This window comes from Panthera leo, chromosome F2 (assembly GCF_018350215.1).
Source record: "Panthera leo isolate Ple1 chromosome F2, P.leo_Ple1_pat1.1, whole genome shotgun sequence".
NCBI classification, from domain to species: domain Eukaryota; kingdom Metazoa; phylum Chordata; class Mammalia; order Carnivora; family Felidae; genus Panthera; species Panthera leo.
This window is the reverse complement of record NC_056695.1, coordinates 66628491-66649284: the sequence shown is the minus strand read 5'-3', so window position 1 is coordinate 66649284 and position 20794 is coordinate 66628491. Positions and strand designations below refer to the sequence as shown.

Sequence of the window (20794 nt, the reverse complement as noted above, 5' to 3'; positions counted from 1 at the left end):
GTCAATCGATGGTCTATGGTCTGAGAAACAGTGCTTTATAGGCAGCATGTGTCACTACCTTCCTAAGATTCACCACCACCTGCTGTATTAGGCTCTTGTTCATTTATTTGTTTACTGTCTTTCTTTACTAAAATGTAAGATCCATGAAAACAGGGTCTCCGTCTTGTTGACTGGTGCAAATTAACCACCAGCACCTACAAGAAGGCACAGTGTGCAGGTGTTCAATTACTATCTGTTGAGCACTGAACAGAAATGGCACTCAAGCAGTTGAGAATTAACCCTCAGAAGAAAACCTCCTGTCAGTCTCCTGTTGCAACATCTCTAATAAACCTATCTTGCCTAGAGGATAAAGTCCCACAAAGCCAAGTACGAAAGCCCCTTCAAAATCTGGCCCTGCCTGCTTTTCCAGATTCATCTGCTACAACCTCCACGCACTCACAAAATCCCACCTCCGAACACCAATATACCCACAACTCCACCTCCCGTGATACTAAGTTGCTAGCTACTCTCAGAACACGCTCTTTCACTCGTGCGAGCCTCGTAAAACAACTTTCCCACTTCCCGGAAAATCTTATTTCCTCTTATCTCTCATTCGTCCTCTAAGGCCCAATTTCAATGCCTCCACCACACAGCCTCCAGACACTCCCTGGACAATTTCTTACTCCCTCCTCTGTGTGCCCACATATACTATAATACAAGTACGTATGAGCTGCTATCATTCTGTAACGCATTTATTTAACGTTCGTCTATTCCCCACCATCCTAAAGTTCTGGAGGTCAAGAACCGTATTAAGCAGATTTCGCAAGCGCCTAGCCCAGTGCCTAGTTTAAAGGAGGCTGCGGGCAAAGGTGCCAGGCGAGTCCATCCCTTTTAGCAACGGCCCCATCCTGCCCCTGTGGCCCCAGAGCCGTCCCTCCCTAACCCTTGACCTGCAGGTCGATTTCCCCGAGACCGAGGCGGGGGAAGGGCGGGATTCGGCCTCGAGGAGCAGCGCCGGCCCCGCGGGCACGGCGAGCAGGTGACGGCAGGGCGGGGCCCGGGTCCCAGGTTCCGGCCGTACCTGCCTCACGTTGGCCGGCAACTTGCTCCAGGGGTAGTTGTGCCGGATGTGGAACTCCACGTCTATATTCATGATGCCGGGAGCCCGGGCCGGCAGCGGCGACCGCAGCTGGAACGACACCTCCCGCCTGCCCGCCCTCGGCCTGTCGGGGAGCCCGCGGGAGGCCTCGCGCCTCACACTGCGGAGAGCCGGGGCTGCCCCATGGCCAGGGCTCCCGACAGCTCCGCGCTGCCGGGCCACGGGGCACAGGAGCAGCGGTGACCCGCGCCAGGAGCGCCTCTGCAGCTCCAAGTTTCTTCCTAGTTTCGGCCCGCCGGAAATGGCTTTGGACTTGCGTCACTTCCGCCCACTGGCGCGAGGCCGGAGGGGCGGGGCGCCGAAAGGCCGCCTGCCCCGCCCCCTGCCCTCTGTGGGGCGGGGCAAGAAGGTGGTAAGGAAAAAGTAAGGGGTAACCGCCCCCAACCCACGTGCTTGGCTCAGGCTGTCAGTCTCCGGATGAATTGAGATACATTCCTGGGTCTGCATTGCCATTGGATGTCTTCATTTCCCCAGTGTGTGAACCCAGGTAGCTCCAGTTTCAGGCACAGGGGTAAGCTGTCTGAGAATGATGGGCTTGGGGAGGGAGTCATAGCTGGCTTCAAATAATGAAAGAGCAGTGAGCTCCTCCCCACCCCATTGCCAACCCTGAGGAATCTCTTCAGTCAATGAATGGTGCTGGGAAAACTGGAGAGCCGCAGGCAAAAGAATGAAACTGGACTAGTGTACACCATACACAAAAACAAATTCAACGTTGATTAAAGACTGCTAGACGCGAAACCATAAGACGTGGGCAGTAAGGTTTTTGACATCAGTCTTAGCAGTATTTTTTTTGGACCGGTCTCTTCAGGCAAGGGCAGGAAAAGCTAAAATAAACTAATGGGATTACATCAAACTAAAAGCTTCTGCACAGTAAAGGAAACCATCAACAAAACTAAAAGGCAGCCTACTGAATGGGAGGAGATATTTGCAAATCATACATCCAATAAAGGGTTAATGTCCAAACTATATAAAGAACTTATACAACATTGTATGTTTTTAAAAATCTGATTAAAAAATGGGCAGAGGACTTGAATAGACGTTTTTCCAAAGAAGACATACACATGACCAACAGGCACATGAAAAAAGGCCCAGTACCACTAATCATCAGGGAAATGCAAATCAAAACCACAATGAGATATCAATGCACATCTATCAGATTGGCTTTTATCAAAAAGACAATAACAAGTGTTAGTGAGGATGTGGAGGAAAAGGAGCCCTAGCTTGTGGGAATGTAAATTGTTGCTGCCACAGTGGAAAACAATATGGAGGTTCCTCAAAGAATTAAAAACGGAACTACCGTGGAATCCAGCAATTTCGGGGTATTTATCTGAAGAAAATAACAGCACTAAATCAAAGAGATACATACATCCCAATGTTCACTGCAGCATTATTTACAATAGCCCACATATGGAATATTACTCAGCCATAAAAAGAAGGAAATCTTGCCATTTGTGACAACATGGATGGAGTTAGAGGGTACTATAATTACCTAATAACAAGTTAGAGAAAGACAAATGCCATATGATTTCACTTGTATGTGAAATCTAAAAACAAAACAGATGAACAAATAAGACAAAACAGAATCAGACTCATAGGTCCAGGTAACTGTTGGTTACCAGAAGGAGGAAGTTGGTGGGGGCAGGCAAATTAGATGAAGGAGATTAAGAGTTAGAAACTTACAGTCAGAAAATAAGTAAATCAGGGATATAATGTACAGCATATGGAATATTGTCAACAATATCATAATAACTTTGTACTGTGACAATGGTAACTAGATTTATTATCATTTTGTAATGTATAAAAATATTGAATCACTATGTTGTACCCCTGAAACTCATAAGCTATTGTATGTTAATTATGCTTCAATAGAAAACACTTAATCTAATTATAATTGCATTAAAACTTCTTAACTTTCTATTCTTACAGCCCACAACCATTGTTAGAAACATGCAAAATAAAGAGAGAGAGAAATTACCTATTCTTAAAGTCTTCTAAAATGTCCAGATTTCTTCATGTGCACATTATTGGGAACTCCTCATGGGTACAACAAGTAATGCTAAACATAAATCCCCATATTCTTTAATTATGAAAATTAAATTATAACATAGCACATGTAATCAATATATTTAAATGCTATAAACTTTATTTTTTTTTTAATTTTTTTTTTAACGTTTATTTATTTTTGAGACAGAGACAGAGCATGAACAGGGGAGGGGCAGAGAGAGAGGGAGACACAGAATCTGAAACAGGCTCCAGGCTCTGAGCTGTCAGCACAGAGCCCAACGTGGGGCTCGAACCCACGAACCGTGAGATCATGACCTGAGCCGAAGTCGGACGCTTAACCGACCAAGCCACCCAGGCGCCCCTTAAATGCTATAAACTTTAGTTAAGTCTTCTGAGAAATTTGATCTCTTGCAATTAGTGAGAAAATATTTTAAGAAAGCGAGAGTTCAGAAATACAACATTTATTTCGAAACAAACCCAGATCTATTCCCTATTTTAAAATACAAATGTGAAAAGTCCCACAGCAGCACACCCCCTTCTCCCACCAGTCAGTGAAGCTGAGGACAGGTAATCTGGCTCAGAGGGAACATGGACTCTCCCATGGACCACACTCCTGACTCTTTCCTACCACCTCTGTCACGGAGACTATCAGTTGTGAAAATATCCCACTTGCACTGTATTTATTTTGGAGTGGAGAAATATTTCTGTATTATTATGTGTTGAAAGTTGAAAAGACAAGAAAAACACTGAAAGACTCAGCTGTCCATCCTCTCTCGCATTTTACACTTTAGAAACACGAAGACATTTGCCATTGCCTAAATATGCCAAATACAATAACCCCTCTCTTGTGTGCGTCCCCCTACTTGATTTACATTGAAAACTTCTCATCCTGACACTGTGAACAGAGTACTAAAGAATCAAGAGGCAAGGCTGGAGAAGCAGGAAGGGGCAAGAAAAATGTGGGACCATTTTTCTCTACGTTAGGGAGTTTCTAGGATTTTTCCTCCGCAAATGTTGGACAGCAACTGAGAGTTACAAGTCTGTTTTAGAGAGAGGCAGAGTCATAGAGCCTGTGAACGATTTATATTCTATATTTATCTATAATATCGGAAATGACACATTTCTGCCATCCGAAGTCAGTCTGCGTTTAGAACATGTCTAGTGTGGAAATGAACATTCCACACAATTAAAACGCTGAACTATTGTAATAGTTAAAGTGCCCACTAGGGGCTGATCTCACACAACATTTCTATACCTAAAACCTGCAAATTCTTCACTTCCTTTTTTATTGACTTTTACCCAAACCAATCTCTCAGGCCTGAAAGTCCTTTAAGTTTTTCATTTACTGGAGCTTTTCTCCCATATCTGATAGCACCAAATGTTGTCAGTTCTTCCTTGGAAATTGATGCAGTGAGGACTGTGGGGCAGTGGTCCAACTGAGGTTTGCACAATCTCAAGGGCACCCCTGAGCCTCAAGTTTTCTGCTTCGTGGTATAGGCCAGGGAGACAAGAAAATCCATCAGCTACAAAGCATGGTTTATCCTTAATTGAAAGTATTTTCATGGTATCCATGATGAGGAGTAAAATTACATTTTGAGTGAATAGGATTTGTGAATTGGTATCAAATTCTTTTATTTATTTATTTATTTATTTATTTATTTATTTATCATCTATCTATTTTTGAGAGAAAGCACAAGCGCTTGTAAGCTTGGGGGGGGGGGGCAGTCAGAGGAAAAGGGAGAGAGAGAATCCCAAGCAGGCTCCATGCTGTCAGCGCAGAGCCCAATGCAGGCGCAAACTCACAAACTGTGAGATCATGAGCCGAAATCAAGAGTCTGAGGCTTAACTGACTGAGCCACCCAGATGCCCCTCAACTGTATCTTTTTAAAAAGGTGGCACTCGCTGGAAAAATAAAGAGGTCAAAGGGAGGAAGTCATGAAAGCCTATGAAAGTGAGAAGCCATCTGGAGAGCTCTTCTCATTTTTTGTCCCCTTTACTTCATCAAATAAGTTCATTTACGTATGTGGGTAAGATACGGAATACAAGTTTTTAAATGCCAGATTTTGTGTTTTTTCAATGAAGGGAAGGGAGTAGTCTTAGGAGCATGAGCATGACCTGAGAAGTGCTTAAAATTACCAATGTCCGGGCCTCACACCAGATCAATCCTATCGGAATTCCTCAGTTGGAGCCCAAATGATTCAACGAACAGCAAAGGTTGGTAACCACTTATCAGGGCTTTTCGGGCTTCAGGTAATCAATAAGCAATTTGTTGAATTTATAAAATGAGGAGAAGAACAAAGATGACATCTAACACACATTCTAACTCTACAACACAATAATTCCATGACCAGCCAAAATAATTTACTTTGCATATGCAAAAAAATTCTCCCAGTCTGCCCCAGGCTTTTTTGTAAACAAATACACACAAGCATCTGTTCCACATTCATATAGACTAAGGACGTAATTTCTCTCGATAATGTTGGGAGAGCCCTGAGAGAAATAAAGAATTACACACTCTTGGACTAATGGAAATTATCTGAGTTTGTGTTACACCCGGGTCCATCTCAGATAGTTTTAGTTTATTTGGGTGTATTGTCACAGTGGCTTAGAACTTGGCTGAGATGAAGTATTTTTTGTTTCCTTTTACATTAGGTCATCCAAATTTTATACCTTTAGCCACATGTAATCTCTTGACTGTCTAACAATAAAGAAGAGTTTATGTACTAGTGTAAACTGTGATCAGGGATTAAATTCACATATGGTGGAACTGCTTCATGACCGAGATAGATACCTTCCTGGGTACATCTCCAACTGATCCCAGAACAATGTAAATCATCTATTTCTTGGCCCAGGTCTTTGTAAACATTTGTTCTCTCACTTTGCAGAAATGTGGAATTCTCTTTTCTTTTAGAATTCGTGAAGATATAGTTAAATGTAGTTAGTGACATGTCTTCTTAGACTTGGTATAGATTTAATGCATAGTGATTTTCTTTTCTTTCTTTCTTCTTTTTTTTTTTTTAATAGGAAGCCAACTGAACCATGTACCCGGTAAAAGGTAAAAGGTAGGCCCAAGAAAGCAAACGTCAGGGGAAAAAAATCAATTAAAAGGCCAACATCATCCATTTGCCTTTGAGAAGATAAGGATTACTACAAAGAAAGGGAAAGAGTCAAGGTTCACCATTGGAAATAAAAAGTAGGATTTTTGAGTGAGCAAGACAGTAGTAGTCTTGGAAGCTAGGCTTGGTTGAGAAAGGTTTTTTAAATTATTTTAGTTCCCACTGGCATATCTTGAGGAAAAACAGAAGGGGAAGATGAACTCTTCAAGGTAGAGTATTTCCGGAATAGTCACCCCACCCCCTCCCCCTCCCACCCCAGGGAGATGACTGGACTTAAACAGAAAGAGGTTGATTTAAGAGCATCTTAATTAGTAGATTTAAGGCCCCACTCCCCACCCCTAACACTACCCAGTGGGGTGAGGATGTGAAGATAATAAAATCCATCTTCAAAAATAAAACAGCTACATTTTCGTTGTCTGTAAAGTCACGTGTGAACATTTTCACCTCCCAAACACCTGCCAGCTTTAATCCGAGCCATGATTTACTTTCTGCACATGGAGGATAAGAAGGAGCAAGGCTGAGCTGGAGGGACTGTCCCTCACTATCTGCCTTCCAAGATAGTATCAGTAGCCACATATTAGGATCCCAGGTAGTAAACAACAGCAGGGTTTGTCAAGAGGGGAAGCATGGCGGGTTCCATGGGCCACTGAGAAAGTGGGATGGCTAAGAAGGCCCCAACTGTGACTTACCAAGGGCCTGTATCTAAGGGAACTATGAGAGTCCTTTGAGGGATTGAGTTCCTGTGGCAGACAGGTTGTTTAGGCAGACAACCCTGACCGGGGCTAAAAGAGTATAGAGGGCAAGATTGCTTCATGGATTCGATCAATGGAATTAACATGAAAGACTGCAATTAATTCCCGAGTGTCAAAGAAACACAGAGCAAACAACAACTGGGACTAAAGAAAATCCCAGAGGAAAATCTCTCACTCTGTACATCAGGGAGAAAGATGGGAAGATTCTCCGCCTGGATCTCACCACCCTCCTGATTCTTGCAGCCCAACAACAGAAATAGAGTTAGTAATTGATTTTTGTCCCACTGCCAAATATTGATTTCCGATTCTGGAGAAATATTAATTTAACAAAAGGATACATTCTTTCAAGAAAAATTTGCCAAGTGCTTTCTATGTGCGAAGAACTATGGTAACTATTTGGGAATAGAGATGAATAAAGCATGATCCTCTCCCTTAAGTGATTTACAGTTTTGTAGGGTTGAGAATCCAGGTTCTTAATTTGATGAAACCAAAGTAGAATACAATGATGACTATAAGACAATAAAGGGTCTAGTGGAAGAAAGTGGCTCTTCTGATTAAGGATTCTGGAGGCAATCACAGAGGAGGTAGTGTTTTTGCCTGAATAGATCCTAAGGGATTGGAGGGGAAGGTGTTTGGGCTGGCAAGAAATGGTATGGAAGATGCCATGGAGGCCAGAACACGCTAAAATAAAAAGGATTGAGTGATGCTCTTGTTAGACCCTGGTGACCAGAAAACCTCACTTGAGGGAAGAGCTGTCTTTCTTTAGCTCTTCAGTGTTTTATGCTATATTAATATATCACGATCGTAATACTGATCTTTGTATTGAAAATACTAGTAAACAAAAAAACCACAAAAACTCAATAAATAAATAAAATACTAATAAACAAATGGACCTAGTTTATAATCTGTCCCATTTTTACAGAGATCCCCCCTCAAAGAATTTCTAACACCCAGTCAAAGAAAGAAATGTGTAAAGAGATTGAGATCACTTGTAGTTTCCTGCCAAGTATAATGCCACTGGATTCTAGAAAAATAAGAAGCTGGCTGTTCATTTTGTAAGTAAACCACACAGGTTTATCACATACGGCATTAAAAGGATGATAACTGGTACAAGCTGGTACTGCATATTTCTGATATGAGAAGGTAGACACACCTGCAAATAACAAACAATGACACGATATCGTGCAACAACACCCAGGAGAACATACCAGAACTGCTTAGTCACCTCATTTCATCCTGTGGGTATTATCTCCTCACTGGGATACTTCAGAATTCTCAAGACCAGAAGTTCTCAGCCAGGGGGCCATTTGTGCCCCCAGGGAAGATCTGGCAATTTCTGGTTGTCACAACTGGAGATGATGCCACTGACCTTTGGTGGGTAGAGGTCTGGAATGCTTTCCTAAAATCCATAGGTGAGCCCCTCCCCCATACACACACAGAAAGAATTATCTGGCCCAAAATGTCAATAATGTCAACATTGAGAACTGTCCCCTAGACTACAAACCACTTGGAACAAAAACGAGTACTCTAGGGGCACCTGGGTGACAATGTTTTTTTGTGTTCCACATAAGATCCACATAAGATCACTGGGAGACGTTCCATTCTTCGAGAGCCAACCCCTCTCTAGTAGACTTTTATCATTCATTTGACTGTTGAATGTCTAAACATTACGGATCTTACTTAGAGGCAGAGCCCGCCTCCCATCAGAGGAGCTATAAATGCCAAATATTCTCCTTCTCAGCTGCCTTTGCAGCTAAGGTGTGAGCATGAGCCTTCAGCTTCAACATTCAGATGTGCTCCTGTCTGGGTCTGAATCAGCAGCTGGTGACCAAAAGAAGAAGGCATGGGGTCCATGGGCTCAGTCTCAACAACATGAGCTCTCATGGCTCCAGGTGCATCCAGCCCTGGGAGGTTAAGGGGGCAGAAATGTTCTCACTACTTCAAGTGACCCAGTAGTAAGTGAATGCCCAGAATTGCAGACTTAAATGCTAGAAGAACTTCAAGACGAATGTGGAAGAGAAACGTAAGCCCAGTCAGGGGGTAGTGAGGACCCTGTCAGCCTGAACATCTGCACTTCACCTAACAAAGGCACCTGCTGATCAGATCCATGTGGGGATACAAACCCTGTGCTATCTGGTCTGATTTTTCAAGGGAAACAGGAATTTAGAGTTTTGTGTGAATCTGATGGGCAACCCATTCAAATTAGACAATAACCCATGGTGTGGGCAACACTGATGGGGACATGCCTATCAGTCAGCTTCATTTGTCAGGCCACCATATGCAAACTCCAGGGTATTCCTAAATGCTCTCACCTCTTACTGTGTCCTCAGTGGAAGATTTAACTGAGAGAGCAGTTAAAGCAGCCTGTCTCTACTCCTGCAAAATCAGTAATAATACTATTAATTATAAACATTATTAAGTAGCAGTAACAATAATAAATAATCAATATTAGTAAGACTTCAGAACTTCCAGATTTTTTTGCTAGCCTTCCAAGGAGAAACTTTAGTCCCTGAGTATAACACAATTCCATGTCTCTGTCCTTTTGCTCGCGTTGTTTCATCCTCCTTTATTAACCCCACTTTGCCCAATGATACCCTACTTTTCCTTCTAAACTCTGTTCAAGGGTTACCTCCTTCTGGAGGCCTTCCCTGATTTCCTCTCCCTTTCCTTCCTCCCCTACTCATTCACCTTAGGTTAGGTCCCCCCATAGCACCAAGGGATAGGATAATATTCCAGACCTTTAAAAGACAATGTCTTAGCCCCAATTCTATAGCAAACAGGTGAATACAGTGCATGCTAACACTTTATTGGGAGTACAATCCCAGGGCACTGAGAGTACAAGAGAAACAACATAAGGCAGGAAAGGCCAGAAAGCAAATATAAGGAACTGTGTTCCTTCAACAGGCCCACAGCTTCTCAAGGAAACACAGTGAGTTGCTTAGTCCTGTGTGATGCCTCTCAAGAAGCAATATGAAACGACTGTACCTCAAAACAGTTACTGTGGGGCAGAGCGGTGAAGAATCTGTTAGCTCCTTCCTGTCTTCAGCCTCCCATTGGTCGAAAGCGGAACCAGGAAATAGTGACTCTCCCAAGCCAGGAGTGTTGGAGTTTGCTGGAGCTGGGGCTGGGGCTGGGGCTGGGGCGGGGCGAGTGGGGGGCGGGGCTGGGGCTGGGGCGGGGCGGGTGGGGGCGGGGCTGGGGCTGGGCCCGCCCAAGGGCACTGGGGCTGCAGTGAGTGCCATGTATGCTGTCCACTTCCCAGCAGGCTGCAGGCACCATGGGCCAGCACAACATCACCTCTTCCAAGACCATGCTGGTGTTTCTCAACCTCATCTTCGGGGGGGGGGGGGGGGGGCAGCTGGCATTTTATGCTACACGGGAGGCTATGTCTTTATCACCTCCAAGGACTACAACCGGACCGTTTCTTTGAAGATGTGAACTCTCTCATCCCCGCCGTAGTGATCATAGCTGTAGGAGCCCTGCTCGTCATTATTGGGTTCATTGGCTCGCGGGTCACGATCCGAGAAAGCCATGCGGACTCGCCACGTTTGTCATCAACCTACTCTTGGTTTTGTCACAGAAGTTGTTGTAGTGGTTTGGGGATACGTTTACAGAGCAAAGGTGAAAAAGGAGGTTGACTGCAGCATTCATAAGGCCTACAGTGGAACCAACCCCAGTGACACTAGCCCGGCTGCTGATCACGTACAGAGATAGCTGCACTCTTGTGGAATTCACAACTATTCAGACTGCGACAATCCAGACCGGTTCAAGGAAACCAAAAACCAGAGTGTCCCTCTTAGCTGTGCAGAGAGACCACCAGCAGCTCCAATGGTCTGGCCCACCGCTCCGACCTCTACGCCGAGGGATGCGAGGCTCTTGTTGTGAAGGAGCTACGAGAAATCATGATGCGTATCATCTGGGTCGTGCGGGCATTTGCAGCTATTCAGCTGCTGGGCGTGCTGTGTGCATGCATCAGATTGTGCAGGACGAGTAGAGATCCTGCTTCTGAGCTCCCCATCACCGGCGAAACCTCTGCCTGGTGCAAAGTGCAAGCCTGAGCTTTTAAGTCTTGTTGTTCTGATTTGGAAGGTGAATTGAGCAGGTCTACTGCTGTTGGCCTCCTGAGTTCATTTAGTTAAAGCTCACGCACACAGGTGTTGGACAGATCAGCATGGCTCTACATGTGCCCACCTACACCCCCCCCCCACCACCTATGACTTTCTTTCCCCCTATTCTAGCTGACTCTCCATGTCCCTAAGTTTTTTTGGTTTTTTTGTTTTTTTGTTTTTTTAACCTGAATTTTTTTTTATTATATGAAATTTATTGTCAAATTAGTTTCCATACAACACCCAGTGCTCATCCCAAAAGATGCCCTCTTCAATGCCCATCACCTCCCCACCCCTCCCTCCCACCCCCCATCAACCCTCAGTTTTTTCTCAGTTTTTAAGAGTCTCTTATGGTTTGGCTCCCTCCCTCTCTAACCTTTTCTTTTTCCTTCCCCTCCCCCATGGTCTTCTGTTAAGTTTCTCAGGATCCACATAAGAGTGAAAACATGTGGTATTTGTCTTTCTCTGTATGGCTTATTTCACGTAGCATCACACTCTCCAGTTCCATCCACGTTGCTACAAAGGACCATATTTCATTCTTTCTCATTGCCACGTAGTACTCCATTGTGTATATAAACCACAATTTCTTTATGCATTCATCAGTTGATGGTCCATGTCCCAAAGTTTTTAAGTATGGCGGTATATGTTCCAATTTCAGAACCATGTGCAGTGTGGGAGAATCAAAGGAGGGCCCGGGCCTGCTTCTGTTACCACCATGCTACCAGAGTATCATTGGGCCCTTTCAGTCTTCACGACGACGGAGAACTCTTGGCCGAAGATTTTTGTGGAGAGGGGGCCCAAGCTGTGGTTGAAGTTAACACTGGATGGTGCCCCTAGTCTGTGTCCTTTTAAAAAAACATATACTGCAGTCCAAAAAGATAGCAACTGGACAAAATGGCTGAAATAGATTTTAGAATCATACAATGTGTATCTTGGTTCATCTTCAAAACCAGACTAATCTTTGAAACTAGAGGTTTTTCATCAAAGCTGGCCTTACAGGAGTATGTAATGTATGTACTACTGTTTTAAGATAATTAGTGAGTGAGTGTGTGTTTTTTATGATTGAGCCCATTCATAGTAAGTCTAAACTCATTAGGATTAACGTACCCATGTAGACAAGCATGTAGATATTAGCTCAGTTGTGAATAGAAAATTCTAATTTGGGGCACCTGGGTGGCTCAGTCGGTTGAACGTCCGGACAACTTTTGATTTCAGATCAGGTCATGATCCTAGGTTGCATGATTGAGCCCCATGTCTGTCTCTGTGCTGAGTGTGGAACCTGCTTAAGATTCTCTTTCTCTTTCCTTCTGCCCCTCTCTCCCACTCGTACTCTCTCTTTCTCTCTCTCTCTCAAATAAAAAAAAAAGATTAAAACAAAGAAAAATCTAATTCAATAAACTCGGTGTCACCCCTCAAAAAAAACAAAACAAAACAAGAATAATGTCCAGATGTACACAGGCCTCACAGCAGGACAGCCTCCACGTAGCACTTTCCACATCGTGTAAAATGATGCTTACGTGTCTCTTCAGCAATTGTGCAGTGACACCAGTAACGTCTTTATCACCTATATCTTTAGCATTTGCACAGTGCTCAGCATATAGTAGGGAGAGAGTTGGGTTTGCTTGGGTTTGGCAGACATTTATAAAACATCTTGTGTTGTCAAGTTGAATGAAGCCTAGGGGTGGGTGATAATACCTCTAATTACCAAAACCATGAGTCAACTCAGTTCTGTGTGCTTTAACAAAACTCTGTAAGAGTTCTCCAGAAACCAAAACAAAACTTTTATTGAGAGTTCTCCAGAAAAACAGAATCAATAGAAAATATACATATCACTGACCTATACACACATACACACATATTATATTATATTATATTATATTATATTATATTAATTGGTTTACACAGTTATGGAGCCCAACATGTCCCACAAGTTGCCCTCTGCAAGCGAAGACTTAGGAAGCCAGTGGTGTAATTCAGGGCAAATCCAAAGGCCTGAGAACGGGGAGCACCACTGTCCAAGGGCGGAAGATGGACATCCCAGCTCAAGCAAAAAGAGCAGAAATCGGCCCTTCCTTTGCCTTTTCTATGTGGTTGGCGGGGAGGAGGGGGAGCACTCAACTGATGGGATGATGCTGGTACTCACCTCAATGAGGGCAGATCTTTACTCAAGTCTACTGAGTCAAATGCTAATCTCTTTGGGAAACACCCTTCCAGACCCACCCAGAAATAATGTTTTGCTAGCCATCTGGGCTTCCCTTAGCCCAGTCAAGTTAAAACATAAATTTAACCAGCATACTTTCCAACCCAAAGTACACTGACTTCTGGCCTTCCTCTCCATTCCAGTCCTCTCTGGCCTCGCAGGCACCTAGATTCTCTTCAGCTACCACAGTATAATCTTACCTGGGGTGGTTGCTGTGGACAAAATTCTACCAAATTAAAAAAAAAAAAATCTGCAACATATACAATATCTATAATTAGCCACCCGGGGTTTCACTATTGTTGACCTTGAGTGATGTCCACATGTCTATACAATGCAGCTGAGTTTTCTACAAGGTTTTTGTGTATCTTTTCAGCCAAATAAAAATGTTCCTTTTAATAGTCTTTATTGTGGTAAGTAGTTTTAAACACTTGCCTCAGTAGGGCTCCCTCCAACCACCAGAATTCTCCTGATGGCACTGAATCAACAACAAATGAATATTATTACATAGAAAAGGATTAGAAAAAATCCGTATGGGATTTTTATATTTGCTAGCAGGGCGGGGGGGCGGGGGGGGGGGGCGGGGGCGGGGAGTGTCTTTTTCAATTCTTACCACCATTCATTTTGTGCATCTACTTAGCACATAATCACTTTGTCCATGTGTTGGTTTTCTCAGCTAGCTCTTAAACATCTCTGGGTGATTAACATCTGGCTAGGTATCTTCCCTCACTGCTAATTTAAAAGGTTTCATGTTTTCTAGCCACTTACCATGCACGCCAGAAATGAAACACAAAATTTCAACTTGCTCTTCTCGGGGCAGGGCGGAGTGGGGGGTGGGGTGGCTGATAAATGTGAGTGGAATGAAAAGGGGGAATTTTAAAAATGAAATTGTGGAAAATAAAATACATCGTTGTACCTAATTACTAATTAAATTCCCCGTAACACTTGATTCCATTGTTACTCTGAGAATTCCATCTCTGTAAGTAGTCTTGACTCTCAGGAAAGGTTAGAAAGACTTAGTTATCTATTAAAAAGTGATGTGTAACCTTTATCACTTCACCCTTGGCAACTATGTTTTCTATGGCATATTGGTCAGCAGGTGATTTATTAGCTTCCTGTTCTATTAATTATTTATCCGCTATTGCTATGCATAACTAATACCACAATGTTCTATAGCATTTATTTAAAGATAGATCTGGAATATTCGAGAGATCTGAAATGCAGGCTGAAAACAATTTTTATGGCACTGCAGTAGTCTACCTTTGGCAGTGTGTACATCATCAAATAAAGTTTACAAAGCTCCTGAGGGGAGCCCACACATGTTGTGGTCCTTGAAAGAGCAAAGGGCCTCGGAACAAATAACTTTCAATATGTACCTTTATAAAAAGTTCAGGTCTTGAAGTCAGCCAGGAAAACAGAGCCAAAATGTGGGTGGGTGGGGGGAGCAAAGACATCTTATCTCAGGTATCTTAGTCACTGTGTACCTTATAAAGCACAATTTGATTTCTAACATGGAACAGGCTGTAAGATGGCATGAAAGTAATAGGAGTCTGCTCCTAAATAGGCCACTGCTTGGCCCAGAATCACGAAATGAAAAGTCAGAAATAAAAATATTCTTTTGCACATTAACGCAGGCAATGCTAACAGATCAGCAAATCTTTGGAACAACACCAACAAAAGTTTTTTCATTGATGCTAGTACATTTCGGTAAGAAAGGACTAAATAAATTGCCCTACCTGAAATCTTATAATCAAAGTAGTCTTTGATTATAAGATAGAAGGAACCTTACAAGGTACTGGTCTAACCCCCTTGCTTTACAGTTATAAACACAAAAGGCCATAAAGACAAAAGCTTATTCCAGAGAAGCAACATGGTGCAGAGTGCCTCGAGGGTGAGGTGGCCGGGGACAACTATATGTCCTTCCATGATCTTGTGAGACATTATCTGCTCTACTTGAACCCAGTTAGACCGACTCGGACTGTAATCAAATCTCTTTACACAAGTTAAAATAAATTTACTAATCTTTAAAAATTAAATTAATTCAATAAGAATCTATTTATTATTAATTAGTCATTAAAAACTAAAACTGAGGAAAGATGGCTTCCAGTCAGGTGACAGGCATATTCCTGAAAACCCGTAAGGTGAATTTGTACAATTAAAACGTATTTTAGACACTGGTTTGCTTCCTATTTCTCTCAGGTGCGTTTAGCATCGTTAACTACTTTCCCTCTTGAAACATTCTTGCCTTTTGAGACATCACAGTCTTCCAACTTTGCTCTGCTCTTAGTCTCTGCTCCTTCTGTCTCTGTTCCTCCGATGAACCTTCTGACGTCTTCTCACCACCCTCCAAATGTGCCTCCCAAGTCCTGACCTCAGCTTTCTATTCTCTTTCTGCTTCCTTTGCCCACACACATCTCAAGACACTACCATCCCTCTGTGCGGATGGATCAAACAGCGCCATCCCTGACTTCTCAGCCAAATCCAGCGCTCTTCCTCCTCCTGCCCTGGAAACTCTTCTCTCTGCAGGCTGTCTGGTACCTGGGTGCCCACATTGCCTCCTAGAGCAGCTCCATCCTACACAGTTCCATAACTAAAGATGGCAGCACTGAACACCGGCAACTCGCACTTGAAATCTTGGATCTTCTTCCATAGCTTCCCCTTTGCAAGGAATTCAAGGGCAGGCATTCCCATCTAGATTAACTTCCCAAGCTCCTCAGCTTGCTCCTTGCCCCTCTGGCCACCTCCTGCTCATTCCCTACTCATTCACCACTTCCAATGCCATCCCCTCCATGCCCTTCCCCTCAAGGCCCTTCCAGCCCTGGCCACTCCACATTCCCAGAGTGAGGCCCATGACCCCATGAAAGCCTCCCTCATTCCTTTGGGTTGCCATTTCTTCTCCCCCAACTCCTGTAACCTACTAGTTACAGAATAGCCTGTATTAGTCTGTATTCGTCTATAAGAGTCTATAATATAGTCTGTAGTAGTCATTTTGTACATCAATTACATCCTGGTTTCCTACTATTTTTTTGTATCTTATTCCCTACAGAAAGGTAATGCTAAGTTTTTGGAGGGAAAGCACCTTGTTTTCTACCTTCCTTTCTTCTGCCCCGTGGAGCTTAGCACAGCGTTATAATACTCCCAATGTAGCAAGTGATACATGTGCTAATGAATGACAGTGGAGTTCTGAAATTCTGCAGTGTAGGCCAAACGTGGTGGCTCATCTTCACGGAATGACGGACAGTGGAGCCCTGTCTATCAGCCAGCACTGAAGCAAAGCTCACAGGACAAAATCCACAGGAAGGATGGAGCCATTAGAGAGGGGGCATCGCACGGGTGCATGGGCAGCTGTTGAGCATGTCCCTAGCAGTGGCCAACCACAGGCAGGCTGCCCAAGAGGATGCATAAAAAGTTGTACCAGAAGTGACAGCTCCAAGGGAAGGGCACTTTGTTCCTCTTTTGGAGGCTCTGGTGTCGCATCTCAGCCTCTCACTGGGTTCAAAATACTCTGGGCTACTGTTTCCACCTCTCTTCCCATCCTCAGGATCTCTCCCGTTTCCCTTTCATTGTCTCCTCTTGCTTCCCTGATGCTGCTCTGTTGGCCCTCTGCAATGGGCATCTCTTGCTTTAAGCAGTCTACCATACATTCACCCTTCTTTCATTAAGAGCACACAAGTTTTCTCTGGGTGCCCACCCCTTCTTCCACTCTCAGACCACATGGTTTGGGTGGGGTTGACTCCTCTCTCAGCTCTAGAGGTGACGTGAAATCCAGTCCTCACTACGTCCCCCCCAGCTACGGTGGCCAGCTCAGAGAGAGTATGAGTACTAATTGGCACCAGGGATTCAGATCAGGGTGTGTATTTGAATTTGGAGGAAAGGAAAGTTCTCATTTTCTTTTCACTGGATTTGGAATTGTGAGGAAGAAAATGTGGACCCACCGACGGCCATCTTGCCCTTGAGAAGGAGGATCCCTCTGAGAGGGAAGCAAGCAGAACTGAGAAGTGAAGAGAGACCATAGATCCTGGGGATATATATTGAGTAGCTGGATCCTGCTACACCTGAAGCTAACTAACTTTTCCAGTTGTACGAGCCAATAAATTCCTTGTTTGTTAAGTTATTATGAGCCAAGTTTTGAGTCACTTGTAACCCAAAGAGTCCCAATAGGCCTTCCTAATTGTTCGTAGTATTTTAGGTCTGGAAGTAAATGTAGAGATGAGTTCAATTCTTACATTTATATAACAGTAACCGAAGAACCAGAGAGAGCGTGACTCTAATATGAGCACACTCCTAAGTTGTAACCGAGACCACCCTAGACCCAGGTCTTTGCTCTCCCAGTGCCATGGTGCTTCTGCCACAAAATGCTCTATCAAATCGAGGCATTTTTTCTTCCATGGATGTTTTATTTCCCCTACTAGAACATAAGACCGGGGCACCTGGGTGGCGCAGTCGGTTAAGCGTCCGACTTCAGCCAGGTCACGATCTCGCGGTCTGTGAGTTCGAGCCCCGCGTCAGGCTCTGGGCTGATGGCTCGGAGCCTGGAGCCTGTTTCCGATTCTGTGTCTCCCTCTCTCTCTGCCCCTCCCCCGTTCATGCTCTGTCTCTCTCTGTCCCAAAAATAAATAAAAAACGTTGAAAAAAAAATTTAAAAAAAAAAAAATTAAAAAAAAAAAAAAAAAGAACATAAGACCTATGGCCTACATTGTCCACATGTCCTTAGCTTAGCACAGTATCCTGCCTGTGGCAAATGCACAAGTACAGGTTAACCAGTCACTGAGTTAAGAAGACTTTTTATACCTTGAGATGTTTGTTTTTATGCTTGCCGGACAATGTGTTACTTTCAGGGTCTTTTTTTTTTTTTAAGTTGTTTTTTTTTAACATTTATTTATTTTTTGAGAGACAGAGAGAGAGCATGAGTAGGGGAGGGACAGAGAGAGAGAGAGGGAGGCACAGAATCCCAAGCAGGCTCCAGGCTCTGAGCTGTCAGCACAGAGCCCCATGTGGGGCTCAAACTCACCAACTGTGAGATCATGACCTGAGCCGAAGTCAGATGCTTAACCAATGGAGCCACCCAGGCGCCCTGCAGGGTCTTTAATACTAGAAAAGTAGAAGAGTGTGGAAATACAGCTGTTGTCAGCAGCTATAATCACTGCCTGCAGATGCCAGTGTTTTTGTCTCAGTCAAGTAGCCATTCTACACAGACAATGCAAAGACTCGCCAAGCAACAGGCCTGCCTCTGCACTTGAAAATGTATGAACTAATGTGGAGGGAAAAACAACTACAGACAAACACGCCGAAAAGACAAACATTTTTTGGCTTTTTTACATAGAGGAAAATATCAGTCCAAAAATCAACAATAATGTTTGGGTTCTCTCTAAGTGACCAGACGTCCATAAAATACTGCTAATTATCCCTGTAAAAATGTGCAACTTGACTGCTATCTTTAGAAAAGTAGCATCTGTGTGCTTTTGTTATTTTAATGAGCACGGTAAGCCTACAAAATAATCTGAAATACTTATGGTCTTTTGATTACATAATATGAAATTCTCCCAAAGTCTTTCTAAACGGAAATTTTATTAAATACAAATTCTACAGCACAACGTGTTGCGGTAATCGCAGCAGCTGGTGAGTTTGGGTTTTGTTTTTGTTCTTTTAGAGGTTTTATTAGTTTCCCAAGTCTACTATAACGAAGTACCACAAATCGGGTGGCTTAAGATAACAGAAACTTACTGTCTCACAGTTCTGGAGGTTAGAAGTCCAAAATCAAGGGGCTGGTAGGGCCGTGCTCCCTCTGAAACCTGTAGAGAAGAATACTTCCCTGCCTCTTCCTGGCTCCTGATGGTGGCTGGACGTCCTTGGCGTCCCTCACCTTACACCCTAAATCCCGCCAACCTCTGCCTCCATCATCACATGGCCTTCTCCCTGTGTGTCTGTGTCTTCACGTGGTGTGTTCCTCTTCTTTTTTTTTTTTTTAATTTTTAACATTTATTTATTGAGAGACAGAAAGACACAGAGCATGAGCAGGGGAGGGGTAGAGAAAGGGGAGGGTAGAGAGAGGACACAGAATCTGCAGTAGGCCCCAGGCTCTGAGCTGTCAGCACAGAGCCCAACGCAGGGCTCAAACTCACAAACTGTGAGATCATGCCCTGAGCCGAAGTCGGTCGCTTAACCAAGTGAGCCACCCAGGCGCCCCCATGTGTTCCTCTTCTTATAAGGATGCCAGTTATAATGGGTTCAGGCCCACCCTAAAGGGTTCATCTTAACTTGCTTACATCAGCCAAGACTCTATTTCCAAATAAAGTTATAGGTACTGAGGATTAGGATCTCAACTTGCCTTTTGGGGGATACAATTTAAACCATGACAAATATATAAATGACATTTTTTAAAAAGTGTTTATTTATTTTTGAGATAGAGAAAGAGACAGAGCGTGAGCAGGGGAGGGGCAGAGAGAGAGGGAGCACAGAATTGGAAGCAGGCTCCAGGCTCTGAGCTGTCATCACAGAGCCCCACACAGGGCTCGAACCCACAAACTGTGAGATCATGACCTGAGCCGAAGTCAGATGCTTAAAAGACAGAGCCACCCAGGTGCCCCTATAAATGACCTTTTTAAAAAAAATGTTCATTTATTTATTTTGAGGGGGGAAGGCAGAGAGAGAGAGGGAGAGAGAGAGAATCCCAAACAGGCTCTGTCCATGCTGTCAGCATGGAGCCTCATGTGGGGCTCAATCTCATGAACTGTGAGATCATGACCTGAGCTGAAATCACGAGTCAGACACTCAACCAACTGAACCAGCCAGGTGTCCCATAAATGACACTGTTAAGAAGTGTTAGAAGCTTAACCTTGGTGGGTGATACAGAAGGAGAGACTTTCTTTGACAAGACTGATCTATGACTTGCTATGGAGACCCATAAGGTTAGAAGGAGATTAGAACTTTGGCTGACATCACCACTTTGAAAACCACCAAAGTTCGGGGCGCCTGGGTGGCTCAGTGGGTTAAGCGTCCGACTTCGGCTCAAGTCATGATCTCACAGTTCGTGAGTTCAAGCCCTGCGTCGGGCTCTGTGCTGACAGCTCAGAGCCTGGAGCCTGCTTCACATTCTGTGTCTCCCTCTCTCTCTGCCCCTTCCCTGCTCATACTGTGTCTCTCTCTGTCTCAAAAATAAATAAACATTAAAAAAAAAAAAGAAAACCACCAAAGTTCAAGAGATGTAAATGAACAGACCTAGTAGAGGTCTAGTAGAGAAAAATATGAGGCACCTGAAATAATTTGGAATCACTAAATCTGTAAGATGATAGTAAAACAAACAAACAAACAAAAACCCTTCCCTCACTGTTCTGTGCCCTCTCTCCTAAAATGTCTGCTTACTCTTCTTTCCCATCTTTCCCAGGCAGATCCTCTCCTTTCCCGCTGGGCCCCCAACCATGACAACCTCCCAGAAATGACCTGGGGTCACAGGGAATTCCCTTTCCTTCCTCCTGCTGCTC

The 20794-nt window shown here is 43.9% G+C and overlaps 1 protein-coding gene and 1 pseudogene across 1 annotated transcript in view; one reads left to right on the top strand and one right to left on the bottom strand.

The window, feature by feature from the left end:
* Window positions 1-1364, bottom strand: part of FAM91A1 (family with sequence similarity 91 member A1) — a 43809-nt gene extending 42445 nt beyond the window's left edge. The window contains exon 1 of the mRNA XM_042923167.1: window positions 1061-1364. Within this exon, the coding sequence (XP_042779101.1) occupies window positions 1061-1132 (72 nt within the window). The 5' untranslated portion in view covers window positions 1133-1364. The remainder of the gene's footprint in view (window positions 1-1060) is intronic.
* An 8923-nt stretch (window positions 1365-10287) lies between these two features.
* Window positions 10288-11068, top strand: LOC122210607 (annotated as a pseudogene).
* Window positions 11069-20794: the final 9726 nt, after the last annotated feature.